Here is a 16,110-nt window from a genome sequence, read left to right on the forward strand (position 1 = left end):
GTCCGTGAGTTCGGCAGAGCGCCCCATTCTCCTCCCTCACAATGACTAATGACTACTGACGTCGCTGGTATGGAGTACCTCACGGTAGGTGGCAGCACAATGCATCTAACATTAAAGACGTATGTTTTTGTGGGTATCCGGATACTTTTGATCTCATAGTGTATCTCCCAGGAACACAATTCCGATGCATCCCCTTGCAGATTACCAGCATCTGCTGCTCAGATCTCGACGCTAGCCACGAAGGCCGTTATGAGTTAATACCCATATCTATATCTACAGCTGTACTCGGCGAGCCACCTTAACTGTGTGGTGGGGGGTACTTTGCACACTAGCGGCACTTCCGCTTTTATTGTTCCTGTCGCAGGTGGTTCACGGGAAGAACCAGAGCTGTTAAGCCTCTGTGTGGTCTCGAATCTCTCTCCAATTTTATCTTCATGGACTTTGTTGGTTAACTCTTCTAGAAACGTTCGCTCTCGGACTTTTCATAGCAGACCACATCGTGACGCTGAACGTCTCTTCTGTAGCGCCTGCCTCTGGAGTTCGCTGAGCATGTCGTGAGGACTATGAAAAAACGTACTGCTCTTCTTTGGATCTTCTCTCTTTCCTGTATCAGTTCTGCCAAGTACTGATCCCAAACTATCGAACAACGTGCAAGTATTAGTCGAAAGAGAGTCCTGTATGCCACTTTCTTTGTTGATAGACTGCATTTCGTGGGGGCTCTTCCAATGAAAGTCAGTCTGGCATCTACCTCACCTGCAGTTGTTTTCACGTGGTTGGTCCATCTTATAGTGCTCCGTACACATACGCCTAGGTAATTTGTAGAAGTAACTGCTTCCGTGATAGTTTTACAATCGTGCAATCGTACAACGAAGTGTTTTTGTCTCAGTTTCTTTGCAGTAGGTCAGAACCGGTCCTCCACCGAGCAGGGCGGAGTTCAGAAGGTAAACAACATTTCTTTAGCGATCTGTTACTCTCAGCTCCGCCCTGCGTGGTTGTCAACTAGGGCGACAAGTTAACATGGCCTCCGACGCCAGTACAAGCGGCCGAATGAGTATAAAAGAGCAGACGCCTCCAGAGGAAGAAACACTTGCTGCTCCACCTCACTTCAGCGTAGAGCTCTTCGACGTATATCCTCAGCTACCCAGCACCATGAACGCTGTAAGTGCGAGCACAACTTAGTGCTACTACCCTTCTGCTACCTATTTATTATCAGGTGTTTCGTAACTGTGTACATATCACATCTACCATCATTATGTGCTTATCGTATTCCACTCGGTCCCTACGCTCTCTTTCAGCCTTCAGTGCTCCTCTTACATCCACATGTATATTACACTCTAGAAACAATTCCTGGGCTTTAGCTAACCCAAGCTCTGCAAGGTATCATAAAGAGCTTCTTTGAAGAATGGAAAGTCACAGAGATTTCCTGGTAGAATGGGTACTGTGAGGTTGGATACTATATCTTGTCTCGATGTCTCGGTAAGAGCATTGGCACATGAAAGGCCAGCTTTGGGGTTCGATTCCCCGTGTGGCGTACGCTCTTAATCTACTAGGAAATTTCATTTTGTAGTAGGCACAGACACTCACACTATTTCCCCTTCAATACTCTAAGTATGTCTGCATGGGCGTGTATACAGCGTAAGTCAGCGTACATTGCTTCACGGACAGTAATAAATAACAGTATTTGCGACTACCTTTCACAGTCTAATATCGAGTGGAACGACTCAAAAGTGACTCGTTCTCTCTCTCTCTCTAAACCTCCACATGGACCGTAACTTTTCTTGCCTTTAGCTGTTCCTGCGCAAGGTGTACCATTTAGACAGCATGCTTTTGCACAGGAAATATCTAATCTCACGATTTTTACATTACATTTTCATAACATTTCCAGAGGGTATCTATATACTCTATGCTAACGTGTCAGGATTCTGGGAAGATCCTCCCAAGAAGTCTAAAAGCTCTGTTTGCCTCCTCCGCTACTGATTTTATGTTTTAGTTTCACCGCATTCCGGTTGATAGTGTTTGTCCCTAGACACTGAATTTTACCGATATGATAGTCCATACGTTAACCAGTGAATGTTAACCACATACTGCCGGATTTTTTTTTATTGCTGTGGACATTATCGCTTGCCTATCCCCTTTTAAAGAGAGTTGCTATTCAGGCACGAAGCAGTAATACTGTTCCAATAGTTGTACATTTTCATAGAGTCACGGAGAGACGGTAGTTCCCTTTGAATGCATCGTCGTAGATGACCATCTGAAAGTAAAGGCTGAAACATCTGATGAATCGCTCGCACATACCGAAAAAGTTTGTGGCCCTGTTACACATCTCCAGGCGACAAACGACAACGGTTTTTGCTTTTGTTGAACTTTCGCTTCGATCATAGTGAACTGTTGTTATAATTTAAATATTCCTAAATCCGACCTCGATCTCTGTTTTCTTACAATCTGCAGAGCAGGCTTCCCTCATAGAATACTTTCATTTTCCAAAATGTATCAATGCTGAGCACTAAACCAAAATATATTCACTGTTTCGATCTGCCGTAAGTCTATAATGTTAACCAGTTACCTAGGTGTCTAGTCAACAAAACGCATTTCTTCATGTGTGGAACGACTGATAACACAGTAATTTAATTTGTACTACAGGGACGGAAAACTCTCTACAGTCCTGTAGACGATATTTCCATTGTCATTTTCACATTCCACGAAGTATTGAAAGTAAGATTAAATATAAATTTTTGGGAAGCTATTGAAAAATGTTTTATCACGCGCAGTCAGTCTTGAAGTATTCTATTCAAGTTTCAGAAGAAGGAACGAAGATTAGTTCTTAGCGTCCCAGCCACGAGTAGGTCATTAGCGGTGGATTATAGGCTCTGATCGGGATGTGTTTCTTTCAAAGAAATCGTTGTGCCCCACAAAAAAGCTGAAAAATCTAGCGCTTTCGACAGTGACTTGAATCGCAGTTCATGTGTTTCAACCACTGCATCACCCTCTCCATCAGCGTCATTCCATAATCTTCGCATACAGCGTAAGATAATCTTCAATTACTTAAAAAGTATTGTAATATGATAGTTTGCATTGCTACTCGTTTGAGGATTACTAACAGGCTACTAAAGGCCGTACCTGCAGCAGATATGTAACATATTATTTTCAGTAAGCCGAAACAGAACGGTCACGTTTTGTCGCAACCATTCAATCTTATATGATAAACCATTCTATTTAAAAGATATATTCACATTAACATATTGACCCTCCATGCATACTGTAGTCAATTCAGGAAAACTTTAGCCAGCGTAACTTTTAGATTGTTATTTGTACCTGGACAGCACTGCATCCACATTGTAAGTCAAAAGGAGAATTTTGGCACTTATTCACTTGTTCTCTTTAGTATGGCGAAATGATTTCTTCGATCGCTGAACTAGGATTTTTAGAGACCACCACCGAACCTTTTACAACGCAGTTTTGGTAAATAGTTGTGCGGTGTACGCCATCAAGACCAAACATGTGGTGTTTCTGCAGGCTACAGAGTATTTTAAGAGGAAATTCCATCTATTAAAAATTTTAGCCGCATTCAGTGCAGTGATGGCGCAGTGTCAGCATGGTACAGGCAGTAACAACTAGCTCTTGGTATGCTGAAATAGACAGTTCTGCGTTTAACAGAAGTTTAGATTGTGATATCCGGTAACTACGGTATTAATTATTCACAACTAGGTTCGGTATTATCACAAAAATATTTGGGAGTAGCTATATGTTGACGTAGGAAGTGGACTAGCCACACAATCTCAGTTGCAAGTAACTCGAATGGCAGAGTTCGATTCATTCGTATGGGAGATGTAACAGAAATGTTGCAGATATAAACTGGTAGACATTGAGTCAAAAATTACATACAATTTTCGAGAAGCTACTTCAAAAATTTTGAGCTTTGTCTGGCCAGATAGAAACTAAAAATACTCTTCAGCTCCTTATGTATCGATCCTAGGGATGTTATAGTAATAGATATGATGAGATTTTGGTATTGAAACCGCTACCTGATAATGTAGTCGTACGTCGACAAATATCACAATAAATCTACGAATACTGATAATATCGCAAGGTATTAACTGACAAATTTTGTATTTGAAGCTTTTATTTAACACAAAAGTACCGGTACATATTCAGATCACAGTCGATAATGTGTAAATTATTACACTTTAGTACGAAGTTTTGTGACTATAAAACCAAACAGAAATGAACAGAGTAAAAGATAGGTATTCCAGTCACAGCCCAAATAATATCCTTGGGTACATTTTTAGCTACACAGGCTAGAAAGTGTATGGATCACTGTGTGGCAAACAGTTGTAACCTGCCAGGACGCTTAAGAAATGCGTATTTTCATTGTTATCAGTAACATCAGAACGACCCTAGTATACATCCTAGAGACTCTAAAGATAAAACTAGGTACGTAATATTTTACATAATATTGAACAAGTAACAGTTATTACCGCATACCTAATGAATAGATTAATTATATGCAGTAGTAGTGTATTTTATTGTACTGTATGTTAACCGGGGACCTAGAAACGACGGAGAGGCTCCGTCACCGCCACAGCCGCAGTGGTCCACAACCCCACGACGACTACCGCAGTCCACTTCACCCCTCCGCCACCCCACACCGACCCAGGGTTATTGTGCGGTTCGGCCCCCGGTAGACCCCCCCAGGGAACGTCTCACACCAGACGACTGTAACCCCTATGTTTGCGTGATAGAGTAATGGTGGTGTACGCGTACGTGGAGAACTTGTTTGCGCAGCAATCGCCGACATAGTGTAGCTGAGGTGGAATAAGGGGAACCAGCCCGCATTCGCCGAGGCAGATGGAAAACCGCCTAAAAACCATCCACAGATCGGCCGGATCCGCCGGGCGGATTCGTGCCGGGGACCAGGCGCTCCTTCCCGCCCGGAAAGCCGTGCTTCAGACCGCACGGCCAACCGGGTGGACATATGCAGTAGTACTGTTCATAGTAACCTCTGCCATGCATTTAATAATGAACTGTATAGCATAGATGTAGAAGTCGAAGTTATATAAGGCAGACCTCTGATATATTAAAGAGTACCATTTCTGTGAGCACTTCACACCAAGTGAGATGATCATTCTGGAACACAAAGTGTCATCGGAAGAAACTAAGTATTAGAACAGTGTCACAGAACTACCAAAGGGAAAGGAAAGTTCCTTGGGATCAAACACATAATTGTTTTTAGTTTCAGCATGTGTCACAGATACAAACATGACGATACTGCAGCTGAAAGCAGTTGCGTGTTTAAAGTAAAAGAACGTTTACTTTAACTTGAGACGGTATTCGCTAGTGACTTGAGTGAAACAGGTTGCTGGTGAATGTACGCACTTTAGAGTACTGAAGCCTTGTAGTATTGTTTGCAGAAATGAAAGTATAGGAGTTTTCTAGAGTGCAGGACTCATATAAGCAAGGAGCCTGCGTAAACGACAATACACGCTTGATGTAACGTACCTGACAGAACAGAATGCCAAACTTTTGCACAATGCGTTTCAAATGGCAGCATTCAGGAGGTCAGACAAGAAATCGGCAAGGGACACGACGCACAGGACGACAGAGTCAAGATTTCTCGGACGGAATGTTTTGGCACTGCCTCTGTCGTCTGTTAACATAAGATATTAACTTTTTTTTCCGCTGCACCCACGCATCTTCTTTGTATCTTCTTATTGTTTACTACCTGGTATCCTTGATGTTACACGAGATTGAGCAGTTATTTATGAAGAAATGTTAGTGCCAAAACTTACTATGCATGCAAACGCGCCATCATAAACGTTGCTCGTTGGAAGTACTGTGAGCTGCGAGCTACTTTTGCCCCAACAAACCGAGAGACATCGAAAAAAAAAGACACCAAATTTTATGACGATTGGAGCATCTGACAGAATAAATGTCGCTCACAACACACTCGTTTAGTCAAGAAAAAAAATTACGCGAGTGAGTAGCGAATTACAAAGTGTACCAGCAAAGGTAGTGTATAGTTTCACTATTGTACACGTAAATGCAAGATGTCTCTATGCCGTACAGCATTTAAATGATGGCGTCATTATAAGTTACGAAGCGTTTCAGAAGCTATACGGTATGCCTGGCACACAGTGGCAAAAATCCAGTGCGCTTGTATGGAGATACGGATTTAACATTTTGAGAACTATATAAGAATTGTATTAATTAAGTTAAATCGCGTTATCTAGAATATGTTAAAGACTAAAAGCACTTTCACAAACACAGTACAGTTCAAAAGTCAAAAAGTAAAGAGCTTTTTCTGACAGTAATTATTGTTCCATATTTCACGTTGTATTCTTCAAATGAATAAATATCTTGTACCCCAAACGTAAGGAAATGTTTTGTTATTCAGGATATAAGTTAATTCCTTTATAAATGCCTTCCAAATCGATCCAGCCATTGCAGCGTAAAGGAGTAACAAAAATACACACAGAATTTAAAATTTTTGTAACTTCTTTTTGGGTCATTAGTCTTCTGAGTGGTTTGATGCAGCAAGCCACGCGTTCCTTTCCTGTGCTAACCTCTTCATCTCAGAGTAGCACTTGCAACCTACGTCCTGAATTATTTTCTGCATATATTCCAATCTCTGTCCTCCTCTACAGTTTTTGCCCTTTACAGCTCGCTCTAGTACCATGGAAGTCATTCGCTCATGTCTTAACAGATGTCCTCCCATCCTGTCCCTTCTCCTTATCAGTGATTTCCACATATTTCATTTCTCTCCGATTCTCTGCTGAACCACCTCATTCCTTACTCTACCAGCCCACCTAATTTTCAACATCCGCCTGTAGCACCACATCTCAAATGCTTCGATTCTCTTCTGTTCCGGTATTCCAGCAGTTCGTGTTTCACTACTATGCAATGCTGTACTAAAGACGTTTATTCTCAGAAATTTCTACCACAAATTAAGGCCTGTATTTGATACTAGTAGCCTTCTCTTGGCCAGGAATGGGCTTTTTGCCTTTGCTAGTCTGCCTTTTATGTTCTTCTTGCACCTTGCGTCATTGGTTTTCTACTGCCTAGGAAGCAGAATTCCTTAACTTCATTGACTTCGTGACCATCAACCCTGATGTTAAGTTTCTCGCTGTTCTCGCTGTTCTCGCTGTTCTCATTTCCACTACTTCTCATTACCTTCGTGTTTCCTCGATTTACTCTCAATCCATATTCTGTACTCATTAAACTCTTCATTACATTCACTTTCACTCAGGATAGCAATGTCATCAGCTAATCGCAGTATTGACATCCTTTCACGTTTAATTTTAATTCCCCTCCTGAACCTTTCTTTTATTTCCATCATGGCTTCCTCGATGTAGAGATTGAGCAGTATAGGCGAAAGACTACATCCTTGTCATGCAGCCTTTTAATCCGAACACTTCTTTCTTGGTCGCCCCAATTATTGTTCCTTCTTGCCTCTTATACATAGTATTGTATGTTACCCGTCTGTCCCTATAGTCTACCCCTAATTTCTTCAGAATTTCGAACATGTTGCAACATTTTACATTGTCGAACGCTTTTCCAGGTCGAGAGGTCCTATGAACATGTCTTGATTTTTCTTTGGTGTCTCTTCCATTATCAACCGCAACGACAGAATTTCCTCTCTCGTGTCTTTACCTTTCCTAAAGCCAAACTGACCGTCATCCAGCATTCCATCAGTTTTATTTTCCATACTTCTGTATATTTTTCTTGTCAGCAACTTGCATCCACGAGCTTTTAAGCTGACTATGCAATAGTTCCCGCATTTGTCAGCTCTTGCAGTCCTCGGAACTGTGTGGATGATACTTTTCCGAAAGCCAGATGGTATGTCGCCAGTCTCATACATTCTACACACCAGCGTGAACAGTCGTTTTGTTGACAGAATGAGATTTTCACTCTGCAGCGGAGTGTGCGCTGATATGAAACTTCCTGGCAGATTAAAACTGTGTGCCCGACCGAGACTCGAACTCGGAACCTTTACCTTTGGAAGGTAGGAGACGAGATACTGGCAGAAGTAAAGCTGTGGGTAGCGGGCGTGAGTCGTGCTTCGGTAGCTCAGATGGTAGAGGACTTGCCCGCGAAAGGCAAAGGTCCCGAATTCGAGTTTCGGTCGGGCACACAGTTTTAATCTGCCAGGAAGTTTCAGTCGTTTTGTTGCCACTTCCCCCGATGATTTTAGTATTTCTGATGGCATGTTATTATCCCTTCTGCGTTATTTGATCTTAAGTCCTCCAAATCTCTTTTATATTTTGATTCTAATACTGGGTTCCCTATCTCTTCTAAATCGACTCTTGTTTCTTCTTCTATCACATCAGACAAATCTTCCCCCTCATAGAGGCTTTCAGTGTATTCTTTCTACCTATCCGCTCTCTCATCTGTAGTTACCACTGGAATTCCCGTCGCATTCTAAATGTTACAACCCTTGCTTTCAATGTCACTGAAGGTTGTCTTGACCTTTCCTGTACGCTGAGTCTCTTCCTCCGACAAACATTCCTTTTTCGATTTCTTCGCATTTTTCATGTAGCCATCTCGTCTTAGCTTCCCTGTACTTCCGATCTATTTAATTTCTCAGGCGCTTCTATTTCTGTATTCCTGAGTTTTCCGGAACATTTTTGTACTTCCTCCTTTCATCGATCAACTGGAGTACTTCTTCTGTTACCTATGGTTTCTTCGTATTTACCTTCTTTGTGCCTAAGCTTTTCTTTCCAGCTTCTATGACGGCCCTTTTTAGAGATGTCCATTCCTCTTCAGCTGTACTACATACCGAGACTTACCTTATTGCTGTACCTACAGCCTTAGAGGACGTCTACCATACCTCGTCATTCCTTAGTACTTCAGTATCCCAGTTCTTTGCATACTGAAACTGTTTGCTCTCATACAATCACTCTTTCCACCCTCTCTCTCCCTCTCAGTCTCTTCTCTTTCTCTCCCTCTGCCTCCAGCCTTTCATATCTATCTATTAACACCAATCAAAATGGTTGTTTATGGGATTAGCCGAGCGGTCTAAGGCGCTGCAGTCATGGACTGTGCGGCTGGTCCCGGCGAAGGTTCGAGTCCTCCCTCGGGCATGGGTGTGTGTGTTTGTCCTTAGGATAATTTAGATTAAGTAGTGTGTAAGCTTAGGGACTGATGACCTTAGCAGTTAAGTCCCATAAGATTTCACACACATTTGAACATTTTGTTGTTTATGTATAATTTCACCGCTGTAGCCTATATGATTATTGTACTTAAAGATTGTAACATTTCACCTGATCGTATAAACAAGTATTTTAACATTTTTACCAGACTGTATAAACGAGTATGAAGTTTAAGTTATTTTGACTTGTGAAAATCGGATTTATATACCACATGAAGTATTTATTCCAACGCATGAAGTCGACACCTCAAAACAAACGCCTCCAAATCCTTAAAAAATAATTCTGTAATGATGCTGTTACAATGTATATTCTTTTTACTTTGCGATAACGTTTTCTCTCCTGCTATACGATCCTTGCACCCAATAGTTTCCAGACACCATATTTGTTTACAAAGTATGGCAGGATACATGTGATGTGTTACGACAGCGAAAGGAACCTGTGGGTACTGGAGGTACTCTATTTTACTTATTTTATGTTTACCGTTAGATATACGTTTAATTGTTTGTCAAAAGAAACCGAAAACCATGTTCTGAAATAGTGGTTTGTTTACTCCACTAGACAGTGCCACAAGTTCCCCCGAAAAATCGTAACACAACACCCACACAAATGTCATACTAACAAATGTAAATCCACCTGATGATGGAGGTTTAAACCTTCGAAACGCGTCGTGGAGATAAATAAACAGTGACCGGTAACAGTGAACTTGTTGTTTTATTTTATGTCAGTAACAGTCACAGTAAAACCTAACCTAAAATGTTCGCATTTAAAGTTACAAGTCAGCTCAATCGTAGGAGAGAAATACACTTCCTTTTGCCATTATTCAGTACTTGAAAAGAAAAAAATTCAATGAATATGATAAATAGCATAAATTTATTGTCTTATAACTGTTGTTTGATGGTTTTGTGCATATATTTACTTCCAATGCTAAGTAACTTTCGATGTTTCAAAATACTTGGATGAAACTTTTCGTGTTGTTCCATTTTCCAACAGTTTACCATAGAAACTTTATAAATAATATCCGATATGAAGTTTTCTTTTGCCATTAATGTATTTTATCACTGCAAGGTCCATAATTTGTGTACTACATTGTTACTTTTTACCTCACTTTTAAGTCTCTATAGTTGGGTAAGGCGAAGTGACATTGAGCTGATGTTCTACCTAATTGGAACAGACAAGCATTTGATGTTGACATCCCCTGCTGTCTTCCGCTAAGTTACGTCGATGTCTAGTGTCAATCAGCCTTAAGTCTGTACTTGTTGGCCCACAGGTGTTCGCCATGGTGATCCTGGGCGCGATGGCCGCCGCCAGCACCGCTGCGTTGCCCACCGCTACCGGCACCAAACAGTGGTCACCCGAGCAGTTCCAGTCTAATTACAGGCGTGATGTCGGAGTGGGGAATGTGAACTTCGGCACTGGGAGCTTCAACCCCAATGTGAATGTAAACAACACCGGCTACCCCTCTGTGAATGTACCCAGCAGTTTAAGTTCCCCAGTGAATCCACCCAGCAGTATTAATTCCCCTGTGAATCCACCCAGCTGCTGCTATCCCCTTGCGAATGAACCTAGCTGCTGCAACCCACCTGTGAATGTACATATCAGCGGACATTTCCCTGTGAATGTACCAGGCAGTGGATATCCTCCTGTGAACGTACTTAGCAGTGACTATCACCCTGGAGGCTACTCCAGCGCAAATGTTTTCGGCCTCCCTTTGGGTGGTGTGTATTTGTTTACATACTACTGAGCTCCCAGTGAGCCCATCAGATGATTCATTGTACGATGTCTTACGCAGTTGCGTATGTGAAGCGATTTGCATGAATAAAATTGAGTCTGTGCTTTCATAATGTCTCATATTTATAAACCTTTATCTTTGTTAACGAGTTATTGATGGAACAGATATTATGGTTTTTAAAAGTGAAATCCCCCAACGACAGAAATACTTCAATAAAAACACATCACCAATTTTACATTTCACAAGGGAAAAAATGAAATGTAAATTGTGTGCACATACACGGCTTGGATAAAAAGTAGTGACAACATCGCTGTAGCATGAAGTATGTGGCCGACAGCAGATGGCCAATTACAGTAATGCAGTGACGGGCGACGGCTGTATTTGAGTCAACTGCTGTGTGTACTGTCTGAAAGTGCAGGAGGCCAGTTCAAGGGCCCTAACATCTTGTTCAGGAAACACGAACAACGTGCGTGGCTTAAAACTGAAGTGGCGTGTGGTGAAAGCGCACAATAATGTTCCCTTCTGGCATTGCATCCCATCCGTCCTTCAGACAATGCGCGAAGCCACACTGCGAGCCCCATGCAGGAGCTACTGGATATGTGGATATTGGAGTTACTGGAACGTCCACCGTATTCACCTGATACTGTCTGTACGATTGCAACTTGTTCGACAAAATGAAAGAACCTCTTCGTGCCATGTTCTGCAACACTAGAGAAAACATCATCCGTGCTTTACGGTGATGATGATGATGATGATATTTGGTTTGTGGGGCGCTCAATTGTGCCGTCATCTGCGACAGTACAAAGTCCGAATTTTTACACATTCCAATTTTTTATACAATCCAATCTAGCCACTGTCAAGGATGTTGATGATGATGATGATGATGAAACGAGGATGTCAACGCAAACACCCAGTCCCCGGGCAGAGAAAGTCCCCAACCCAGCTGTGAAACGACCCCGGGATCCTATGACCCAGAGGCAGCACTAGCCACTAGAACACGAACTGAGGACTGTGTATAGGGTGGAACTTCTGAAACTTCGACAGAGATGAATACAAAAATGGTTCAAATGGCTCTGAGCACTATGGAACTCAACTGCTGAGGTCATTAGTCCCCCAGAATTTAGAACTAGTTAAATCTAACTAACCTAAGGACATCACAAACATCCATGCCCGAGGCAGGATTCGAACCTGCGACCGTAGCGGTCTTGCGGTTCCAGACTGCAGCGCCTTTAACCGCACGGCCACTTCGGCCAGCAGAGATGAATACACTGGCAGCATAAGATGCTTTCCATCTCTATGGGAGAAGGCGATTGAGATGTAGGGCGAGTATATTGAGGGCATACAATGAATGTCCGTCAGTCTAGTCTGATATGAAATAACACCGTGTTACCACCACTTTTAATTCGAACTATGTATAAGTGTATATGTGTGCTCACATCCCAAAATACATACAGAAGCAGAGAGAGAGATGAAAAGAGCAGGGTGTCAGAGATAAAGACAGAAGTAGAAAAGAGTAAATAACAGAGAGGAAAAGAGAAATACACAAGAAGCAAAAGTTGCGATAGAAATGGAGTGGTAGAGAAGGAGTTAGAGTAGACTACAGATAGTAAAAAGATGGGGTGAGAGAGATACACAGGGCCAGAGAGGCATCGTTAATAGAACACAGTCAGAAGACTAGGGATGGGAAGTGGTAGGGAGAGAGTAGACAGTAAGTGGCAGAAAGGAAGAGGTAAGAAGGAGCAGAAGAAAGAAAAAGGGAGCAAACTATAGGTTGTGTATAAACTAGAATGTCTTTGCACGTCGACACTGAAAGACGGTAAGCTGCGAGACTGAGTACTGAGTAGTGGGCTCAGTAAAAGTAAACATGATTTTGGTCGAAAAGTTCATCCCTCCTACAGAATTTATCTAATCATATGAACGTTACCGTTGACTTACAACACTTTGGATCCTAGGTTATATCACTATACTGAATGTTTCTGGACCTCTAGAAATTTTTCAGAAGACGATACTTTGGATCATTTCTGTTTTAAATATTATTAAAAACACTTGTCCAGATTTCAATACATTACATCTTACTTGAATCGAATGAGAGTCCAATTCCAAGCTGACTTTCTTTGGTAATATTTTTAAAATACTACCTTATTTTATGTAAACTGAATATGCTGAAAATTCTTCGCTCATAGTAACGCAGGCAAATTAGTAAGAATATCAGCAAAGGGGAAAAATTTATAAATTTTTGAAACTTGGGGAAAATACTCATATGGGGTATATTAATAAGAAACAGAGAAGTTCCCCTTCGTAGGGGGGCGCGTCCCCCTTTTATCCCCTCCATAAGTCAATTTGCACCATATTTTAAATTTATACGCTAAAAGGCTCATTTTTCGAATAGCGTTCTTATTAGTAAATGTATTCCTCGAAATTAAATAAGAAAAAGATCTTGTGCATCTTTTCATTTATACAAAAGGTATCTGAGGTATAGGAATTGAAATAGAATTCTGTTAACATAATCGTTTGCAGTTTTTGTTGCTTAGCAAAACATTAAATGAAAAGCGTAATTAAGTGTATGGGAATATCTTGTAGCCTACATATTCTACTTGATTTGATGATATTTCTTTTGCGATCAGTATTGTTGAAATCAGGAGTACGTGCAACAACGAAAACGTCAAGTTCCCCTTCCCCTCCACTCAGCGCTCTCCTACCACTGTTGTCGCTGCCGTTTCTTTCTACCCAGCGTCCAGCTCAGTTAAGCTAATGTTGTGAACTGTCAAAGTAGTGCCAGAGAGATCTGTCTTTGGGACAGTATTCATCAGCTTGTTGTGTTGTGAAGTGCTGCTTCTTAGTCTCATTTCATTTGACTGGACTGAGAGAACAATAATTCTGAAGCCGTCTGCCTGTTTTATTCGTGGTAAGTCTGTTTCGGAAGGAGAGACATCAATAGTAACGAAGGGCTTGGAAACTCTGATACGCGTCAGCAAGGAATGGAAGGATGGGGCTCATAATCTTCTACAGAACGCTGGACTGATTGAAGTGCATAAGGTATGTCGAGGTGAATGTATTAACGAACATAATATAAGGAAATTAATTAATTAGAATGTTGCACAAGCAGATGATAAAAATTTGAGATCCTCTTCCTCTTATCTATTCAGTTTCAAAAAAGACTCTTTCATATGTGATGAAAAGTGTGACGTAGAGGCGGAAACAGAAAAACCACTCCACAAACACCGTGGTGTGTTTGAACTCCGCTCTTTAACTGTGAAATATACGCTGCTTGAGAAAGCAGAAAAACGCGATGATTATTATTTCTCTCATATCAGAAACATACAGGTACATGTACATGCAATTTTGCAATGATGATTTCGGTAGAGAAGCCCGTTATCATCAAGACTGCTATGCTAAATTAGTGGCGAACCCCTCCTCTGTTCGAGCAAGAGGCCGCCCTCAAGATACCAACTTTGATGCCCGTTTTCAAGAATTATGAAAATTTGTAGATAGTTCACAGGAACGTCAAATTTCACTGCTCGATTTGTTGCAGAAGGAGAGACAATGACTATAAGAACTCTCAAAAATAGACTGACTGAACACTTCGGTGATGGCGTCTTGTTTGCCACAGTGACAAGAAACCCACTAGTTGTATGTCTTCGTGGCAGTGGCCACAAACTTTGGAATCAGTGGTACAGTGAACGAGCTGTTAATGAGAAAGATGAGAGAAAGAGAATAGTAGAAGCAGCAACAGTTGTCATCTGTGAAGATATAAGAATGACTCCTTACGCTATTGCCGATTGTCCAGATATCAAGGACTTGACAGAGAATGCTGACGTTATGGTTCCTAACACTTTACACGAATTTGTGAAGGGCGTGGTTTTGTCAAAAAAGAAAGTTAGTGAACAGTATCCTTTAAAAAAATGTACAGCAATATCCCATGCGATTGTGTCAGCTAGCAGGGCCTGCAGTGCCTTTGTTTCGTAAAGTGGGATGAAAAATCATTGTTGAAAGGTCACGAATATGGGTTTCTGCTCTTCATATGACACCGTGGCTTTATTTGAGGTTTCCGCTGTTCGGTTCTGGAAACCAAATATTTCAAATGATTCGTCCTCACAGTTCATTTTCGATAGTGCTGACTTCAATACTGCAACAATGACGGGCAAAGGTACATTCCATGCTATGGGTGGAATCGGATGTGTGACTCCAGGGAGAGCGATAGAACATCAAAAAGTAACTAAACTCTCCGTGATTCCGAGCTCTACTGAAACAACAAGTGCCCAGAAAATTAATCTGCTAAAACTCAGTAGGCAGAATACAGATGGAGTTGAAGAAATTGTTCTGCAGAATGTCTACTCAGAACAATCATTCACTAAAGCAACAGTGCCTACTGATCACGATTTTACTTGGATGATGGGAAAGTTTTTACAGCATGGTTTAATGGAGAACCTTATGCGCAATCAAATGCATTAGCGCTTCCATTCATCAACAACCCGCCCACAGATTATAGCACTATTTCAACTGCTTTAACTTATGCCGTCATAGACAGGAAGAAGACCACAGAGAAAACATGTATCGTGACGTTTGATCAGTCACTTTATATGAAAGCTAAAGATACAGTTACAGCGCTGGCTAATGGAGGGAATGAGCTATTCACTAATGCAGTTATTCGATTAGGAGGCTTTCGCTTGATAACGTATTTTCTAGGAGCAATAGGATTCTTAATGAGAGACATGGACTCTCTCAACTCTTGGAAATTGTATATGCTGCAATTTCTGTTCCCCATATACTTTCTGGTCGTACATACACGAGGGCAATTCAAGCTCACTCAGCAGTGATGTGTGCTCTACCCATCATAATACTCGAGGAAATGGCAGTCACAGAGAAGCAACGTACTAAAGTCTGTATTTCTGATATGAGTCAAAACGGTGCATCTTTCGGTGATTTGGTAAAAGATCAAATCACTGAAAAGCTGAAAAATAAATTTCTCAACACAATAGATGATATTAAGCAAAGAGGTAAAACTTCCCAGTTATGGATACAATACATTCAGCTTTTCAACTTCGCATTCCATTTCATCCAAGCAGAGCGTATTAATTGGGAGCTCCATATAAAATTGTGAGAGCTATGCTCCCAATATTCCATGCTATTGGACACTTTCTTTATGCCAAGGCGTGTGATCTGTACCTCCAGGACACGGAAAACTGAAAGAAACGATGAAACCCATGGAGATCGATAAATTCACCAAGGACAGCT

General features: G+C 41.4%; 1 protein-coding gene across 1 annotated transcript; it reads left to right on the forward strand.

Annotated features, from left to right (window-relative positions):
• The first annotated feature begins 1,017 nt into the window (after nucleotides 1-1,017).
• LOC124545934 lies at nucleotides 1,018-10,982 on the forward strand. The gene is made up of 2 exons (XM_047124895.1): nucleotides 1,018-1,158; nucleotides 10,414-10,982. The coding sequence occupies exons 1-2, from the start codon at nucleotides 1,018-1,020 to the stop codon at nucleotides 10,885-10,887; spliced, it is 615 nt and encodes a 204-aa protein (XP_046980851.1). The 3' UTR covers nucleotides 10,888-10,982.
• The last annotated feature ends 5,128 nt before the right edge of the window (nucleotides 10,983-16,110 follow it).

The sequence above is a fragment of the Schistocerca americana genome, chromosome 8 (assembly GCF_021461395.2).
Source record: "Schistocerca americana isolate TAMUIC-IGC-003095 chromosome 8, iqSchAmer2.1, whole genome shotgun sequence".
Classification (NCBI taxonomy): domain Eukaryota; kingdom Metazoa; phylum Arthropoda; class Insecta; order Orthoptera; family Acrididae; genus Schistocerca; species Schistocerca americana.